The sequence below is a fragment of the Schistocerca serialis genome, chromosome 3 (genome assembly GCF_023864345.2).
Source record: "Schistocerca serialis cubense isolate TAMUIC-IGC-003099 chromosome 3, iqSchSeri2.2, whole genome shotgun sequence".
NCBI classification, from domain to species: Eukaryota; Metazoa; Arthropoda; class Insecta; order Orthoptera; family Acrididae; genus Schistocerca; species Schistocerca serialis.
In genome coordinates this window covers 748,946,991-748,964,507 of record NC_064640.1, presented here as the reverse complement: position 1 = coordinate 748,964,507, position 17,517 = coordinate 748,946,991, and the positions used below count along the sequence as shown (strand labels likewise).

Sequence of the window (17,517 nt, the reverse complement as noted above, 5' to 3'; positions counted from 1 at the left end):
TTACAGAATTAGCAATACAGCCAAATCTGTCTGACAAATGAAAGTAATCTCAGTTATACTATGACATCACTGTCCAGACATGCAACTTTGAACAGATGTTTACAACTAAACAGCAACATCTCATTACAAATATCAAAAATTCATTGACATCAAGCTATCACAGCATATAGAACTAATTACTCAGTGCAGAGGTTGGAGGGCTTCCACCAGCCAGCATTTCCACTGGGTGTTTATGAGTAAAGTACGACTACTCCCAAAGGTCCAGTGTGGGCTGTAATTATCATATGGCAGCTAATGTGTTAATGCAGAGCTTATTTATGCTGGGAAACAAAATTATTGCCAATTGTAGCCATTAGCCATCGTGAGCAAATCTGTCACTGTACACTGTTTGTATGACAGTATGACATCCACACTTTAATTTGACAAGCCACAAGCAGAGTGAACAGTATGGCTATCGAGAAGATAGACCGTACACTGTTAGTGGAACTGTTTTATGTGAATGGCAGTAATTACAGCGCATTGAGAGAGTATCATCACCTGAAAGATCCATGTCATTAAATAGTCTAAACAAGATAATGAAATTCGAAAACAAGTGGTGAGCTTAGTGTGGTACCTGGAAGAGCAAGGCGTTCTATCCCGGTGAAAGTTTTTCACAAGGTTGCTGTTGCTGTAATGACCATGCAGCATGTGCCTGGGTAGTACTACTGCTAGTGCAGTGTTGACAATAGTCCATCCCATCATCAACAGTATGGAAAGTTTTGCAGTTTATTTTACACTAGTACATGTACAAGATCCATGTGGAGCAGCAATTGAAATCTAATGATCCGCAGCAACATTCTGAATTTGTTCTTCAGCTTCTGGCACAGAACAAAGTTGATGACGTGGCCGGGCAATATTCTATGGAGTCACTAGGCACATTTTACAATACAGCATGCAGTGAATACACAAAACTGCCAAATTTTGGGTACTGTTAAGCAGCGTGGTGTACACGAAAGGCCATTTCACTCACCGTATGTGACTTTGGTGTGCATTCACAAACTCCTTTATTCTTAGTCCATTCTTCTTGAAGAGAGTACACTCAGAGGGCATGTGAGGTGTACCATGACATCTGCACTTTATCGAGATCACCTTGTACAGCATGTGATTCCTGCTTTGCAAGTGCACAGGTGTGTGGAAACCGCAGCTTTCACGCAAGATGGGGCAGCACCTCATGTCACTCACCCCATGAAAGATCTGCTTAATGCAACATTCTACGAATATGTTCACTTTGGAGGTTTCCCGGATATTTGGCCTGCAACATCACCGGAACTGAATCAAAATGGTTCAAATGGCTCTGAGCACTACGGGACTTAACATCTGTGGTCATCAGTCCCGTAGAACTTAGAACTACTTAAACCTAACCAACCTAAGGACATCACACACATCCATGCCCGAGGCAGGATTCGTACCTGCGACCGTAGCAGTCGCGCAGTTCCGGACTGAGTGCCCACAACTGCTCGGCCACCGCGGCCGGCGGAACTGAATCCATGTGACTTTTGGCTCTGGGGATATCTAAAAGAACACATTTAGCAGGGACACATTCAGTCTCTATCTTATCTGATGACCAGTATACAGGAGCACGCTGCTCAGATTCCACTAGAACTGCTGCCAGAAACTGTTGATAACATGGGTTTTATGGATGCACTTGTTAACATCTCTAGTGCTCATATTGCACAAATTGTGTAAGCGCAGTGATAAATAATGAAATCAACATTATATCTTTCTCACTTGTTTTACTATTTCTGCCCATGTCCTGTTACTAATCTATTACAGATGGAAACATTTCTATACATATTTCTTGCATTCAAAGCACCGTATCTGCAACTGCTGGCCAAACTTGGAACTATATTTTTCCCTGCATAAATCAGTTTCACATTAATGTATCAGAATATCTAAAGTTTCACTGTCATATGCTAATTACAGCCCATGCTGCATCACGGTGAGCAGCTGCACTTTATTCATAACACCCAATACACAGTATCGACTTTTTATAGATTACAGTTAGTTCCTCTGTCATCAACATTTCCTACCATTTCTCGTGTGTGCATAATGCATCTGTATAATAACGGGGTATAAGCAGTGTGACTGTTTAAAATTTTTGGACAGCAGCAGCTGATAAATCTTAGGCTGGCAGGTAAAAATGTTTACAACAATGTTGGATAAGCCTCTACAATGATTATTAATCATGTGCAGGTTGTGTTTATATTACCAAAATTCCTACATTTCAAACTATGTGTATAGCAAAGAAGAAATCATTCTGCCAGGTAGTAAGGTCCATGACAAGTCTGAGGAAACAATTAGCATCTTACACCACAGAGAGGCATGTACGAGAGTGTGCTGAAAAGTAATGCCTCCAAATTCTTTATGGGAAATATTTTTCAATAAAACTGTATTAACACCCTAAATCTTTATTCTTCATGTCTACACATTTATTTCTCAACAGTCACCCTGGCAACAATCACATTTCTCCTAACAAGAGACCAGTTTGCTGACAGTGTCACTGTAGAATGTTTGATTTTGTTGACAGAGCCACAGTCTTACCTCTGCTTGCACCACTTCATCACGATCAAAGTGCAGTCCTCAAAGGAGTTCCTTCAGTTTTGGAAACAGACGAAAATTGGATGGGGCCATGTTGGGACTGTATGGAGGATGAGCACATGACAGTGAACACATGGCAATGGATTGTTGATAATGTCGCAGTGCTCGTGTAAGGTCTGGCATTGTCATGCTGAAGGAGAGCATGCTCCATGTGTTCATGAACTCTTCTATGGTTATAAATTAAATGACAGAACATTGTTTCTCATGCAGCAACATAGTTACATTACACAGCACTATGTTATACAATACAATTTGGAGCCCTCTAGCGGCAGAGGGTTGCAATGTGGGTCAGTAAAGCAGGATAGTCGACCACGTAATAAGCATGACACATAATACCTCAAACAATATTGATAACAGAATAAAAAATGCAGAGGCATCATTTTTCAGCTTGCCCTCATGGACTATATAACATACCATTTGTCCTTCAGTATGTTGTAACAGAGTGAAAGAGTGAGTGGCTGGAGAAGTATGTAGATAGCATCACAGAGAATTTCATATAATTTGAATGGCAGGCACTAAAAGAAGTTGTTGGCATTACTGAGAGATTTACTATTCAAATTCTGGCTCATACATATCATTAAGAGCCAAGCAACATATTACTACTTTCTACAAATATCTTGCAAAATGGCCATAATGGTAAATTCAGATAAATGCAAGCTCATTTAGATACTTACTGACAGTTTAATTCCTGTACCCCATTCGCCAATGAAACAAGAGAGGGGAAACTGATAATGGAACACAAAGTGCTCTCGACCACATGGGGTAATATTGCTGACTGAGTGTAGAGACAGGTGTCTGTGAGAGACAAAACCTTCAGTCCATAAAAGACACAATAAAGCTGAGGCATATCTCCTCCCAGTTCACTAAATGTTATGTCTCCTTGAATTGACTTCCAAAAGACTTTTAACACAAAAAATGCAGTGGTGCTCAAAAGTATTTTGTTGAAAACCTTAATTACAATTTCATAAAGTAAGTATGTAATAGGAAAAAACTGCCAATGGATGCTTGAAAAGTATGTAATTATAATCCATTTAGTACAAAACTACATTTAGTCAAACAAATTTACCTTACATCAAAACAGAAATAACTCTTCTGGATCAAAAGTTATTTGTAGGTCTAAGTACGAAAGGATAAAAAAAATATTTTCGAATCTGAAGACCAAGTCAGTATTTTGTTGCATACCCAGGGGCTTTGATCACAGCTGCACATCTGTTAGGCATTGAATTCACAAGTTCTTGTAACAGGTCAAGTGAGAGTTCTGACTAGTCGTCCAATAAGGCAGCAGCAAAATGATCCTTGTTTGAGTAACTTCTATGATTAAAATATTGATCCAATGCATCCCAGAGGTGTTCAGTTGGATTTAGATCCAGACTCTGGCTTGGTCACTCCAAAAGTCTGAATTTTTCATGTGAAAAATGGCCAGTGGTGTTTTGAATCTTTGTCTTGCTGAAATATCCAATTATGTGGCATCTTCTTTCTCCCATGCAAAACCATACTGTTTTCTAAAATGTCACTGTGCAGGAAACAATCCATTCTGCCTTCTATTTGGACTAGAGGATCAAACGGAATCCAGAAAAACATCCTCCAGTTTGACACAGCTATCAACATGCTTAATGATCGGCATCTGGTACTTTTTGTCATCCCTTTTGGATTGCTGGGTGACCTATATACTGCACACCATCAGAATAACGTACATTAAATTTAATTTCATCACTCCATAAAACAATAGACCAATCTGTAGCACTCAAAAATTGATATTTCTTTCCATTTTTTGCATTTATGAGTTGTTTATGCAATGGTCATATTTGTCAAGCCGATTTTCTTGGATCAGGAGCCGACGGCTTACAAATCATTCTGTCCTTCCTCCTTGTTTTTCGAGGATGACCTGACTTTGGCTAATTGGCTGTTGTTCCTTCCTCTTTCTGTCGTTGATTCCAGATACTTATTAGTTGATGTGATATGCCATAGTCTCTTTCCTTCTTCAAAGCACACAAAACAGGTTTTCTCACATCAGCTGAGTATTCTTTGTGTTTTGGCATGCATCTAATTGCCTGTACAAATGAATAAATACTTTTTGAATACCTTAGTAATGATAGTTAATGAATACTCTACCACCAAATCAAATTACAAAATACTTTTCAACTACAGAAATATATACTTACAGTGTTATTCTATGACTTTGCTTTTTTACTAGATATGTAACTGCAGCAATGTGAAGCTCTTGATGGAGTGACACAGCTACATACGATAGTCTGCTGTGATTGCATGCAAACTGTACTGATACCATAACATCAGAACTACAGAATACTTTTGAGCACTACAGTATCTTCCCAGGAAATAAAACATTTTGCCTCCATGACTTCATTCCCAGGTCATAGCCCCAGGACCAACAGCTCTTGCCTCCAGGGATTGGAGACAGATTGTTGGGTCACACTGATTTCAAAGCGCATCATCATAACTGACTAGATTTTATTACTGACAATAGGACAGTTTTTGGTTTTGGAAGATGTGCCACAACTATCTTGTGAAGAGGTGTCAACCTCATAATGGCTTTGTACATTTTGAAATTTTGTGTGGTGTCAGATATCCTCTTCAAATTATTTCGGTGCTGTTTTAATAACATCAGATTGGCTGCTTGATTGTCCCCCCACCCCCCTCAACCCCTTTTCAGAGTGATCGATCAGCCACAGATAGCTGACAAATAATTTTAATATTCTCTTTTAATTGTCCATATTAAGATGCATTTTTATTGCCAAACACATCATAGGTGTTTTTTTCCTTTTCTTTTCCTTTCATTGTGTGTGTGTGTGTGTGTGTGTGTGTGTGTGTGTGTGTGTGTGTGTGTCCATCCTACAGTGTGGTGTTTTCCCTGGAAGCAAGGAAGAAAGATAATGGTTTAAAGTCCCATCAAAGACAAGACCATTAAATGGAGCACAAGTTTGAATTGAGGAAGGACATGGCAACAATTCAGCCATGTCCTTTACAAAGGGACCAACCCAGCATTTGCTTCAAGCAATTTAGGAAAACTATGGAAAACCTTAACATGGGTGACCAGACAGGGATATAAATCATCGTCCTTCAGATTTTGTTGTCACTGTCTATGAAAACACTGCACTTCATCACTTGGTATATTACTTTAGCATGCTGTAGTATTAAATCTCTAATCCAAAAGTATTATTCCTGTAGAGAATGTTACACATTTTTACAATTATTACACTTACCACATAGATGATGTTTCTTTCAACATCTTTTTGGGCTATAAAATACGGTTTCTTCAAACCACCAAAACGACACCTTTGTCCAAGTGTCCAGTGGTGTATTCCTTTATGTTCACCAACAATATGCCCAGTGTCTATATCCACGAATGCACCTTGTTTATCTCTGACATACTGAAATAGAAATCAAAATAAATTAATTACAATTGTTTGCCTTAAGTCCATAACAGATGTCAATATATGGCACAGTCAAATGAAAATGACACACATAGAAAAAGTAAACAAACTGTTTATTATTTAACAAGTGATCAGTAATACACCTACCCCACTGTGAGACAAGGTCAATGTCTTCATAGGAAGATGTTTACAATTATCTAAGGAACTATGATTGTACCCAGGCATGCATTTCTTTGTCCAAAGCAAATTGACAGTAACAGATGTCTTTCCTCAGGGCTCCAAAAACATAAAAAATCACATGGGCAGAGATTGGGTCTGTATGGAGGATACGTAAGGGCTTCCCAGAAAATCTTATGCAGCATAGCAAAGGTTGAAAATATCACTTTAGTTGTAAGAACCTTACAACTGAAGCGGTATTTTCAACCTCTGCCATAATGCTCAGTTGGGGACGTTCCTCCAGCAGGATTGTTTGTTCTGCAGCATAGTCGAACCCACCTTGGCAACATGTGGGCTGCCTCATGAAGTCATTGACCATCTTGTCTTACAGTGGGATAGATGCATTAACAATTATGGCGATTACTTTTGAAATAATGAACAGTTTGCTTACTTTTTTTCCAGTCTATCTTGTTTTCATTAACTGCCTTTTATACAAGAAACCTTAAATGACCTGCGCCTGAAATGCATGCAGTAATTTGATGAAAAATGAGAATAGCAAAACACCAATCGATAATGAACCAAATAAATCCAAAATCTGAAAATAAATAAGAACATCATGTTCATAAGGACACAAATCACGAAGACAGCACAACAATAGAGTTAGCAATGTGCTAACCATTGTGCCAGTTCACATGCTGAAATTTCCAAGGATGAGAAACACGTGTGTGATCTGTGTACATTTCAAAAGGCTCTGATCACAAGTATCCAGACACCAAAGGTAAGTAGACACCCGCATGTAATGCGGAATTGACCAAGAGGTAGACCCTCCAGTACAAAAGAAGGCAGGGAGTATTTTGTTATCAATAGGGAAGCTATAACAGCAGAATGGGAAAGTATAGGGGAGATGGTGTTATGATATAAGGATGCTTCCAATGGTTATTGCACTTAAGAAAATGCTAAATATGGAAGGATATGAAAACATTTTATACCACTGCGTGCTGTGTACAGGAGAGGAACATTTCGGAGATGTTGATTGTATCAGCATGACAATGCACTCTCCATAAAGCAGCATTTGTGAGGCAATGGTTTATAGACAATAATATTCCTGAAACTGACTGGCTTGTCCTGAGTTCTGACCTGAACCCAAAGGAACATCTTTGGGATGAATTATAAAGTCAACTTTATTCTTGACCCAGTGTTCAACACAACATCTCTACCTTCTCTGGTTTTAGTTCTCGAGGGAGAATGGGTTGCCATTCCTCCACAGACATTCAGATACCTTACTTGAAAGTACTCCAGCAGAGTTCAATCCATTACAAAGAAAAAGAGTGGACACATCCCATATTAATGTCCATTAATAGATGTCTGGATACTTTTGATCAGATAGTGTATTCACTGAAGTTTAAGCTGCAATAACTGTGATTGCTCATGGTTTGCCTTAGAAGCTTTCTAGTTTTTCTAATTTGAAAGGACATTAGATGCTGAACTGTTCAAAATTTAATAGAAAACTGCTAAGGAACTTCTGTAACAGCTTGTCTTAACTTCATGCCAAAAATTTTCTGAAGACAATATGATTATTTATAAGCAGTAACTTACAGATTTCTATGATGTAGTTAGAAAACCCCCGTCACCACATTAACTATTTCTCCGTATTACAGGAAGATTCACCAGTTTCTGGCACTACAGCTGTACCTGTCAGCACAGGCAGATGTCCATACAAGACTTGCTTAATCTGTACATGGAATTCTTGTGGTTCATGTGGTTCACACAGGAGATGAAGTGGTTATATGCTTCTAGGATGATGTTTTAGTTCTTAGACTAGTGTAGATGATATATTTCACATATGGAATGTGTTTTTGACTGTATGCCACAACATATTGCATAATGTTTATATATAAGTGTTTGAAAATGACTTAAGTGTCAAAATTGGTCAATCGTATAACAAATAAAGGGTAACTTTACATCTCACTACGGATAATGTTTTTTTCACAAAATTCTTGGAAGCCATGGACCCACATATGAACAAAATATTCAATGGTAATGTTATCTATGACAACACCATTAAAGCAGAGTTACTAAACATGGATTTCTGAAATTCCAGAATGCAAATCAATAACTGCTGCCAACACAAGTAACTTAGAATTATATACTCTTCCTGTAGTGAAGCAACTGAAGTCACTAAATAAAAGCAAGTCTTCTGGTCCAGAAGGTAAACCTCTTAGGTTCATTTCAGAGCATGCTGATGAAATAGCTCCATTTTAACAATCATACAAAACTGCTCACTTGACAAAAGATCCCAACCTTAGGACTGGAAAGTTGCAAAGATCACACCAATGTACAAGAATGGAAATAGAGGTAATCCACCAAATTATAAACCCATATCACTGAAATCAATTTGCAGTAAGATTTTGGAACACATGAGGTGCTATCCAAAATTTTCGAGACTGGTGTTGCCATCTGTTGAAAACCTTACCTTTGGACTAATGGTCACCATCACCCTCGAAGTAGTTCCCACCCGCACATACACACCAGTCCCAGCGCTTCTGCCACTGGTCAAACGTTTTCTGGAAGTCCTGTTCTTTGAGAGTGTTTATCACCGCCAGCAATGCTTCTTAAATTCTCTCTGGAGTGTCGAACTGACAGCCTTTCAACTTGAGTTTCAGTTTTGGGAATAGCCTGAAGTCGCAAGGTCTCAAATTTGGCAAGTACTTTGCGTGGGGTACAACTGCCATGTTGTTTTTTGCCAAAGAGGCCCTGATGAGCAAGGCCATGTGACAGGGCTTGTCGTGATGCAGCAGCCAGTTCCCTTGATGCCACAGTTCGGGCCAATGTCACCGCACGTTTTCATGGAGCCGTCGCAAAACATCACAGTAGTACGCGGAATTCACTGTTTGGTTGGGTGGGACGAATTCTTTGTGCACAATTCCCTTGGTATCAAAGAAAACAATGATCATGCTCTTCACCTGTCTCGGTTTTTTTGGGTCTTTGAGAGCCTGGGCTCTTCCACTGGGACGATTGTTGCATTGTCTCTCGGTCATAACTGTAAATCCAGCTCTTGTCACCAGTGACAACCCATGACAAGAAGGTTGGATCATCAGATGCGGTCTGACGAAGGTCCATGCACACGCACTGTTCTGTTCGCGGATCCATCATAAAATCGCCACACACCAAACACAGAGTATTACGGAAATCACTGTGGACACGCAACACGTCCTCCCAGCTGAATGCCACTCCGCACACTTACTCATCAGATATGCAATTCTCGCCACCTAGCAGTTCAAAGATCTACTACTTGTACTTTCCAGATGGCAGCGCCAGTCCTGAAAATTTTGGATTCCACCTCGTATATCACATTTGAACACTATGAAATACCTTGAAGAAAATGATATATTGACACACAGTCAACACGAATTCGGAAAATAATATTCTCGTGAAACACAACTGGCCCCTGAGTGCTATCAACACAGTGTCTTAAGATGACTCCATGTTTTCAGATATGCAGGAGATTTTTGACCCCATTCCTCACAATTGGCTTCTAATCAAATTGCATGCATACGGAGTATCAACTGATCCTGAACACTGAAACGTGAGAAGTCCTCCACATGAGTACTAAAAAGTTTTGGTTACACAATAAATTACACAAATTTAAACGTTATCAATGCAACTAAATGCCTACGAATTACAATTACGTACAACTTAAATTGGAGTGCCTGACCCCGATTTTCTTTCTGCCCTAAAACAAAACTTAAATTGGAACCATCACACAGAAAATATATTGGGGAAGGCAAAGCAAAGATTACATTTTATTGGCTGAACACTTAGCAGATGCATCAAGTTTATAAGAGACTGCTTACACTATGTTTACCAATCCTCTTTGGAAGTGCTCCTGCTTGGTGGTGGATCCTTATCAGATAGGACCAATGGAAGACATGGAAAAATTTAAAAAAAGAGGACAGGTTGTTTGGTATTTTTACAAAAACGAGGAGAGAGTGTCAGGAATACAATACGCACATTGGTGCAGCAATCATTAAAACAAAGGCATTTTCCATTGGCGTGAGAGCTTATCACAAAATTTCAGTCACCAATTTTCTCCTCCAAATGCGAAAATATTTTGCTGACTCACCTACATAGACAGGAATGACGTTGCAATAAAATATGAGAAACCAGAGCTCATACAGAAATATTTAGGTGTTCTTAAAGTCCCATACTATTCAACAGTCAAGAAATATGCTGAAAGTGGTTCCATGAACACTATGCCAAGCACTTAATTGTGTATTGCAGAGCAGTGATGTAGATGTAGATCTATGTTCCACACAACAGTTGTGATTTAGTTGCAGACTATCAGACTGTAGGCATACTCAAATGGCTCGATTGTTATGGAACTGTGTGTGCAATGTAAATATCAAGATTTGAATCCCGGTCCAGCACACAGTTACTTCGGTGACAGTTCAAAATATCATTCAACAAACAAACTTACACCATAGCTAAGTCAATTTCCACCCTGCCATTTCTCATGCTGTTGAGCATACTCTTCTGAGGAGTATGGAACCGAAGGAAAAATTTAGGAGTATACTGAAGCTTTAAGTGAGTCTATGTAGTACAGACAAGTAGATCAGTAGGTAGAGAAGGGCACATGAAATATAGAGATCCAGGATTAAAACAGGGTATAAGTAAGAAAAGTAACATATTTTCAATTTACATTCGTACCTCTGAAATAAATCTCTGAAAATTTCTTGTTCCGATGAAACAAATACCAGTGCTTTCTCTCTTATTGGCAATGATGTCAAAACCTGCCTCACAGGCTATCAGTTTTGTTCTGTCCTTTGTTAAATTGCTAAGTGGAAACAGTGTTCTCTGGAGAGATTCTTGCTTGACTTGGCTAAGGAAAAATGTTTGATCTTTGAATCTATCAACTGGAATCAGTAAGTGGACACCTGGAAAATGCAATATGAGTATTATGAAGCATTCAATAACATGTACATTTGAAATAAAATTTACTAAAACCAGATGTGAGGAACTTTCCTAGAAACAAACTAACAGGCTACAGATGTTAGATGTTACAACAGTAATTTATCATTGTTAGTAATAACCATTATTATTATTATTGGTGTTGTTGTTACTACCTTTAGATGGTTTATAATCCTCTAAATACTCTCCAAATGATGTTCGAGCATAATGACCAGTAGCAACTGCATCACAACCAAGTGTTTCCACTGCATATTTAAAAAATTTGTCAAATTTTATATGCTTGTTACACAGTATGTCAGGATTTGGTGTGTATCCAGATTCATAGTCCTTCACCAGGTTACTGAAAGAGGTAATTCAATTTTAAACATGACAAAAATACAAAATAACACAGTACTATTTACACTTACATATGAATCCAAAACAACAAAGTTGTGCCTGAGGGAATCATTAGTATTTTCTGTGTTCTTGTATGGCTGCAAGACCTGGACCACGAAAGCTAGTGACAAAAGCCTAACTGATACCTTCAATATGTAGTGTTTGAGGAAAATGTTATGTGCATCACGGACAGAAAGAAGAACCAATGTTTTCATTACTGTAGAACTTAGTATCACAAGAAGTTAATCTTCCAATGTCAGTCAACGTTAATTTCAGATACTTGAGCACATTTTGAGAAGAGAAGGGATGAACTTAAAAAAGATCATATTGCAAGGAAAAATCCAGGGCAGAAGACTACGAGGAAGACCACCAAGTAAATAACTGGATCAAACAAAGAACATTACCGGCCTATCTCTTCACATTCTACTAAGAAGAGTTGAAGATCGCTGTGGATAGAGACAGCTAGTTGAAGATTCTGTTGTCTAAAAAATGAATGAAGAAACAATGTCACAACACTCGGCAATGAGTAAATCGACTTATGATGACGACATTTCAAATAACTGTATTTGGTTTGTGATCACAGTTTTGTAGAATTTTTTAAAGGACATTGTTTCACCATTGGCTGCAATCAAGATACAAGACTGCAATTCTGACCTTACATAATTGTCAAGTGTAAGTTGTTATCAATGCATACACATTAAAGTTAGACATTTTACTGACAAAACATACAGATTTCACATTACATATAGGAGATCCCAAAAGATACAAACTTTCCCGGTTGCAGCAGTACTAAAAATCCTTAATTTTCTGTGAGGCTTCATAAGAATTGTGGATTGTATGTTTGTCCTAGTAAATGTAAAATTTATTGATCAGGCTTTTCAACTTCTTACAACACATTCAACATGCACCTACAAGAGAATAAACATAATGCAAATCTTTCACACCATACAGAAGGACAGAACCATGAATATTTTGAAAGATGGAAATTTATAGCCATCTAGAAACTCTCCCAGAAGATACATTAAACAAAGTATCAGAATTGATTTATAGAAGATATCTGAACAACTTCAACTCAGTGCTTCAAAAAAACTGAATGGTAGTTGAACAGTACATGTAACTTATCAGAATCACCACCTCATCTTGTATCCCATTCCTTTAGTGGAACACTTCATTTATTTCTATGTTTTTCTATTACTTATGACATGAGAACTTATGGAGATATACCATGCCACTACATCTTCGTGCAAGAGTGAAGTGTTTTACTTATTACACAAATATAAGGATGGTGTTTCCACCATAGTTAAAATATGATTGTATTTTTATATTCAATACACAAGATGATGATGGGGCATGTCGTCTTCATGAGCCATATGCTATACATTCCCTCCCTCCAGTTACGCAATACATGACATTTTATACACTATCCGCTAACCTGCAATATACGGGAACTTTTGTATCTTTGCCATGATACTGTATGTACCTTCATTACTATGTAGTATTTTAATTTATATATGTGAGTTTTTTTACCATGGTTAATAAAGTGTGATAAGCTTCACTCTCCCATTTTACTCCACAAGACACCATATGGTGCATGGTGGAGGGTATCTTGTACCACTACTAGTCATTTCCTTTCATGTTCCACTCACAAAGGGAGCATGTGCTAATTTCTCTTATTTGTTTCCACGCTCCTTATGTGAAACACACGCTGGTAGCAATAGACAGCTCGTGAGTAACTCACATTTACAAAAGTGGCAACGAATCAGGACCTGTGAAGTGTGCCAATGAAACCTTGAACATTTTTGTAAATTTTCTTGTGGTAGCTGACCCCACAGTGGACAATGTTTTTGGAGACAGGCTCCTTTCACACCTTCTGGTATATAGTTCATGAAAGAGTGCAATGCCATGCAACCCAGCTTGCTTAAACACTCTCTGTGATAGATATGCTCAAATCTTCACACACAGATTAGGGAACACAACTGATGTTTAAGTTCATGCCACCTGTAAGAAAATGTCTAACACCGCACCTAACCCCTTCTGTGGTTTTCTAGCAAATTGCAGGGCCATCCTGAATGAAGGACGCAGCTTATTGGAGCAGCTTTGTGGCCACTCACCACTGGACCCCCTCAGATATGTTGCATCCGCCACAGGCACAAGTCATCACTGTGACTTCTCCCTTCTGGATGGGCACCCTGGCATGGGCCTACAATCTCCGACACCACCCAGCCTCAATCCATGGGATGATCTTCACCCCCTACATCCTGTGGCCTCCACCCACAGACTTTAGTGGCCACACCGAAAACAATATCGCCTCTTTCATCTCGGTCAGTCACCTTTTACTGCACCCCCAGAGGACCCTCCTGTCCTGTGGCAATTCATACAACTTTCATCAAGATTCAATCTACCTGGGCTATCACAGTGACATCCACGGACATTGATCTACCACTGGACAACACACCAATTATGTTCTTCTGCTCCAGTAGTCACTACAGGCGGGGCAGGGATAGGGGGTGGATGTAGTGGCACCATCCAAAGTTACTATAGAAACAGAGTAGCTGGCACAAAAGTAGTGTCGGTACTATAGCTGCACCTGTAATGAGATGGTGCTTGTCATGAAGAGTGCTCTCTGCCAAGATCACAAACGAAAATGGTATATTAAGTCAGCCCAGAGCTAGCCTGAGTCAGTTGTGATGCAATCTCTGAAGCAAGAGGCAAGGGTATATTCAGGTTGGCTCAGTGCTACTATCTGTGGACTCTGTCTTGATACAGTGAGAATTGGATTTTATGCTTTGAAATAAAGACTTGTTAACTTTTACTGCTTACAACAGGCATCAGGTATCACTCTCTCTTGTAAATAAACCAAGGCGAGGCCTCCCTAGCCCCAGCGTAACTTGTCTTTACAAAATCCACCAATATTGTTTACACATTTAAAAACTTTGGTGCTTTTGGTCTCGTATGTGGATGGATATGGTGTTATGGGCGCTCAACAGTGTAGTCTTTAGCGCCCGAACGGAAACAACAACTGACGAGTGTCACTAAAATGCAGGAAGTGCAAAAATATGACGAAAATTAAAGGTTGCAGTCTACATAGGCAGTGTGCACGTCAACAGTTGCAAAGTGGAAAGCAGCACTTAAAGAGGAGAACTGCAAGAGAATGTAGGGGAAGGGGTTAAAATTAAACACATAGCACATGTTTGGAACTGGCCTATTACAAGAATAAAAAAGGAGTGGTCAGCCACTCGGCAACACACTAAAAAGTCCAACCTAAAATTTTAGGCTGAAGCCCAGAAACATCACAGTACTTTAAAACTTTTTTGACACTCGCCTCGTCATCGGCTAAAATCGAGGGCAGATCCCCACTAATATTAACTTCCGCCCTGACAGAACGATACAAAGCACACTCAACTAAAATGTGGCGTACAGTGATTCGTACGCCACAGGCATCACACAGCGGGGGTTCCTCTCGCCGTAGTAAGAAAGCATGCGTAAGAGGACAGTGCCCTATGCGAAGACGTGTAAGGGTCACTTCATCACGTCTAGGTGATCGGCAGGAGGAACGCCATGGCTGGATAGTGGGTTTCACCAACCGCAGCTTATTTTCCCTCACCGCCAGCCATTCCTCCTCCCACAATTGCATAAACTTCCGCCGCAGCACAGAAACGACACCTTGCAAAGGAATAGAACATTGTGTCACCTCCGGTAACCTGCAGGCGTCCTTGGCAGCTCTGTCAGCTTGTTCATTTCCCCGTATGCCCACATGCCCTGGCACCCAGCAAAAGGACACTTGCTTGCCCTGTCGTTGGAGGATGTACAGTTGGTCGTAAATCAGCTGTTCCAACTCCTCCGCTGGGTACAGGTTCTGCAGTGACTGTAATGCGCTCAGTGAGTCACAGCAAATTAAGAAGTGTTTGCCCTGAATACACCGTATCTGCTCCAATGCCTTCAGGATCGCGTGAAGTTCTGCGGAAAAAACAGTGTATGCCTGGGGAAGGCGAATCCTGATGACACGGTCGGAGAACACGACTGAGCAGCCAAGAAAATCCCCCTGTTGGGATCCATCAGTGTAGACTACTTTAAAATCATGACACCTGTCTAAAACGTTAAAAAACAAAGATTTGAAAGTAAAATCTGATGTACTGTCTTTCTTAAAATTTGCCAAATCTAAAATCAGTGTGGGCCTCTGGAGGAGCCAAGGTGGATATCTGCTCCAACCTCGACGGGAAACATTAAAACCGGCCACACCCATCTCTAAAATGCAATCCTTTGCACAAATCCCATAGGGCCTTGTTGCTCGTTGCCGGTTGCGAAAAAGCCTTTCCAGTGGAGGCCGAGCAACAGTGTGGTATGCAGGTGTGTATGGTGTGGATAATGTTTGATAGGCCTGGCGCACCATTAGTAGACGCCGCCGGAGCTGAAGTGGCGGTTCACCAGCCTCTGCACAGAGGCTCGGTATGGGGCTCGTTCTGAAGGCCCCAGTGGCCAACCGAATCCCCTCATGGTGCACCACATCCAACAGCTTCAAGTAAGTGGGTCTTGCAGACCCATACACCATGCATCCATAATCAAGACGGGACCGCACGAAGGCTCTGTAAAACCGGAGCAGACAAGTCCTGTCTGCTCCCCATGTGTGGTGACTAAGACATTTTAAAATAGACAGCGCCTTAATAGACCGTTTTTTCAGTTCCTTAATGTGTGGCAGCCACGTTAGCTTAAAATCAAAAGTGAGGCCCAGAAACTTCACCGTGTCTTTAAAATTCAGAACGGTGTCCCTCATCCTCAACTCAGGCAAGTCAAAAATGGAACGAGAACGGTTAAAAAGAACACACACCGACTTATCAGTTGAAAACTTAAAACCACTCCTCCGTGCCCATTCATCCAAACGTCGCAGAGTGAGTTGCAACTGACGAGTCGTCGTTGCAAGGCTTGAAGAAGAGCAAAATACAGAGAAATCATCCACAAACAAGGAACACTGCACAGGACTTTTCACAACAGACACAATACTATTAATAGCAATAGCAAAGACCGTCACACTTAAAACGCTACCTTGAGGGACACCGTTCTCTTGTTCAAAGCGACTAGACAGTACATCTCCGACTCGGTACCGAAAATAACGTGGCGACAGGAAGGACCGAATAAAATTGGGAAGACATCCACGAAAACCCCATTCGTGGAGCTGCCTGATGATGAGATGCCTCCAAGTAGTGTCGTATGCCTTCTCAATGTCAAAAAATATTCCCAACAGATGATGCTGGCGCAGGAAAGCCTGTTGTATAGCCGCCTCCAGGAGGGCCAGGTTATCAAAGGTGGAGCGATACCTCCTGAACCCACACTGAAAGCGACTAAGGAGTTGTCTGGATTCTAACATCCAGACAAGGCGGCGGTTGACCATCCGCTCCAAGGTCTTTCCCACGCAGCTAGTGAGGGCAACACCGCGGTAACTACCTGGGCACATGCGGTCTTTCCCAGGTTTTAAAAGAGGAATTAAAATTGCTTCACGCCACAAGTCGGGGAAGTGACCAGACATCCAAACTAGATTAAAAAGTCGGAGGAGGATTTCTTTATTTCTCCCTGTGAGGTGCCGCAGCATGCTATAGTGGATTCTATCCTGACCAGGGGATGTATCACGAGCCCCACACAATGCAGAATCCAGTTCCCACATGGAAAATGGGCAGTTGTACTCTTCTGCATTGGGTGAGCGGAAGTCAAAACTGCTCCTCTCAGCAGCCACTCTGTGGGGCTGGAAAGCTGGATTCTGACTGGCAGATGCAGTAATAGCTGCAAAATGAGCCTCCATAGACTGGGCAATATCTTTTGGGGTCGTTTGGAGAGTACCATTCCACATTATAGCAGCCATAGGGCACCTCCCACCTCTCCCAGAAATCCTCCTTATGGTCTCCCATACAATGGAACTTCGTGTAGAACGATTAATGGTGTTCAGGAACTGCTGCCATAACCTCTTCTTGCTCTCTCGTATAATCCGACGACACTTTGC

The 17,517-nt window shown here is 40.5% G+C and overlaps 1 protein-coding gene across 3 annotated transcripts in view; it reads right to left on the bottom strand.

Moving 5' to 3' along the window:
• LOC126470600 (mitochondrial tRNA-specific 2-thiouridylase 1) overlaps positions 1-17,517 on the bottom strand; it is a 91,010-nt gene that overhangs the window by 26,106 nt on the left and 47,387 nt on the right. For 2 of the 3 annotated variants that reach the window (XM_050098554.1, XM_050098553.1), the window contains exons 3-5: positions 11,309-11,493; positions 10,893-11,119; positions 5,859-6,026 (exon numbers count right to left, since the gene is read on the bottom strand). In XM_050098554.1, the coding sequence (XP_049954511.1) occupies positions 5,859-6,026; positions 10,893-11,119; positions 11,309-11,493 (580 nt within the window). Of the gene's footprint in view, positions 1-1,009; positions 1,292-5,858; positions 6,027-10,892; positions 11,120-11,308; positions 11,494-17,517 lie in introns of all 3 variants that reach the window. The other variant, XR_007586264.1, reaches the window with a different exon arrangement.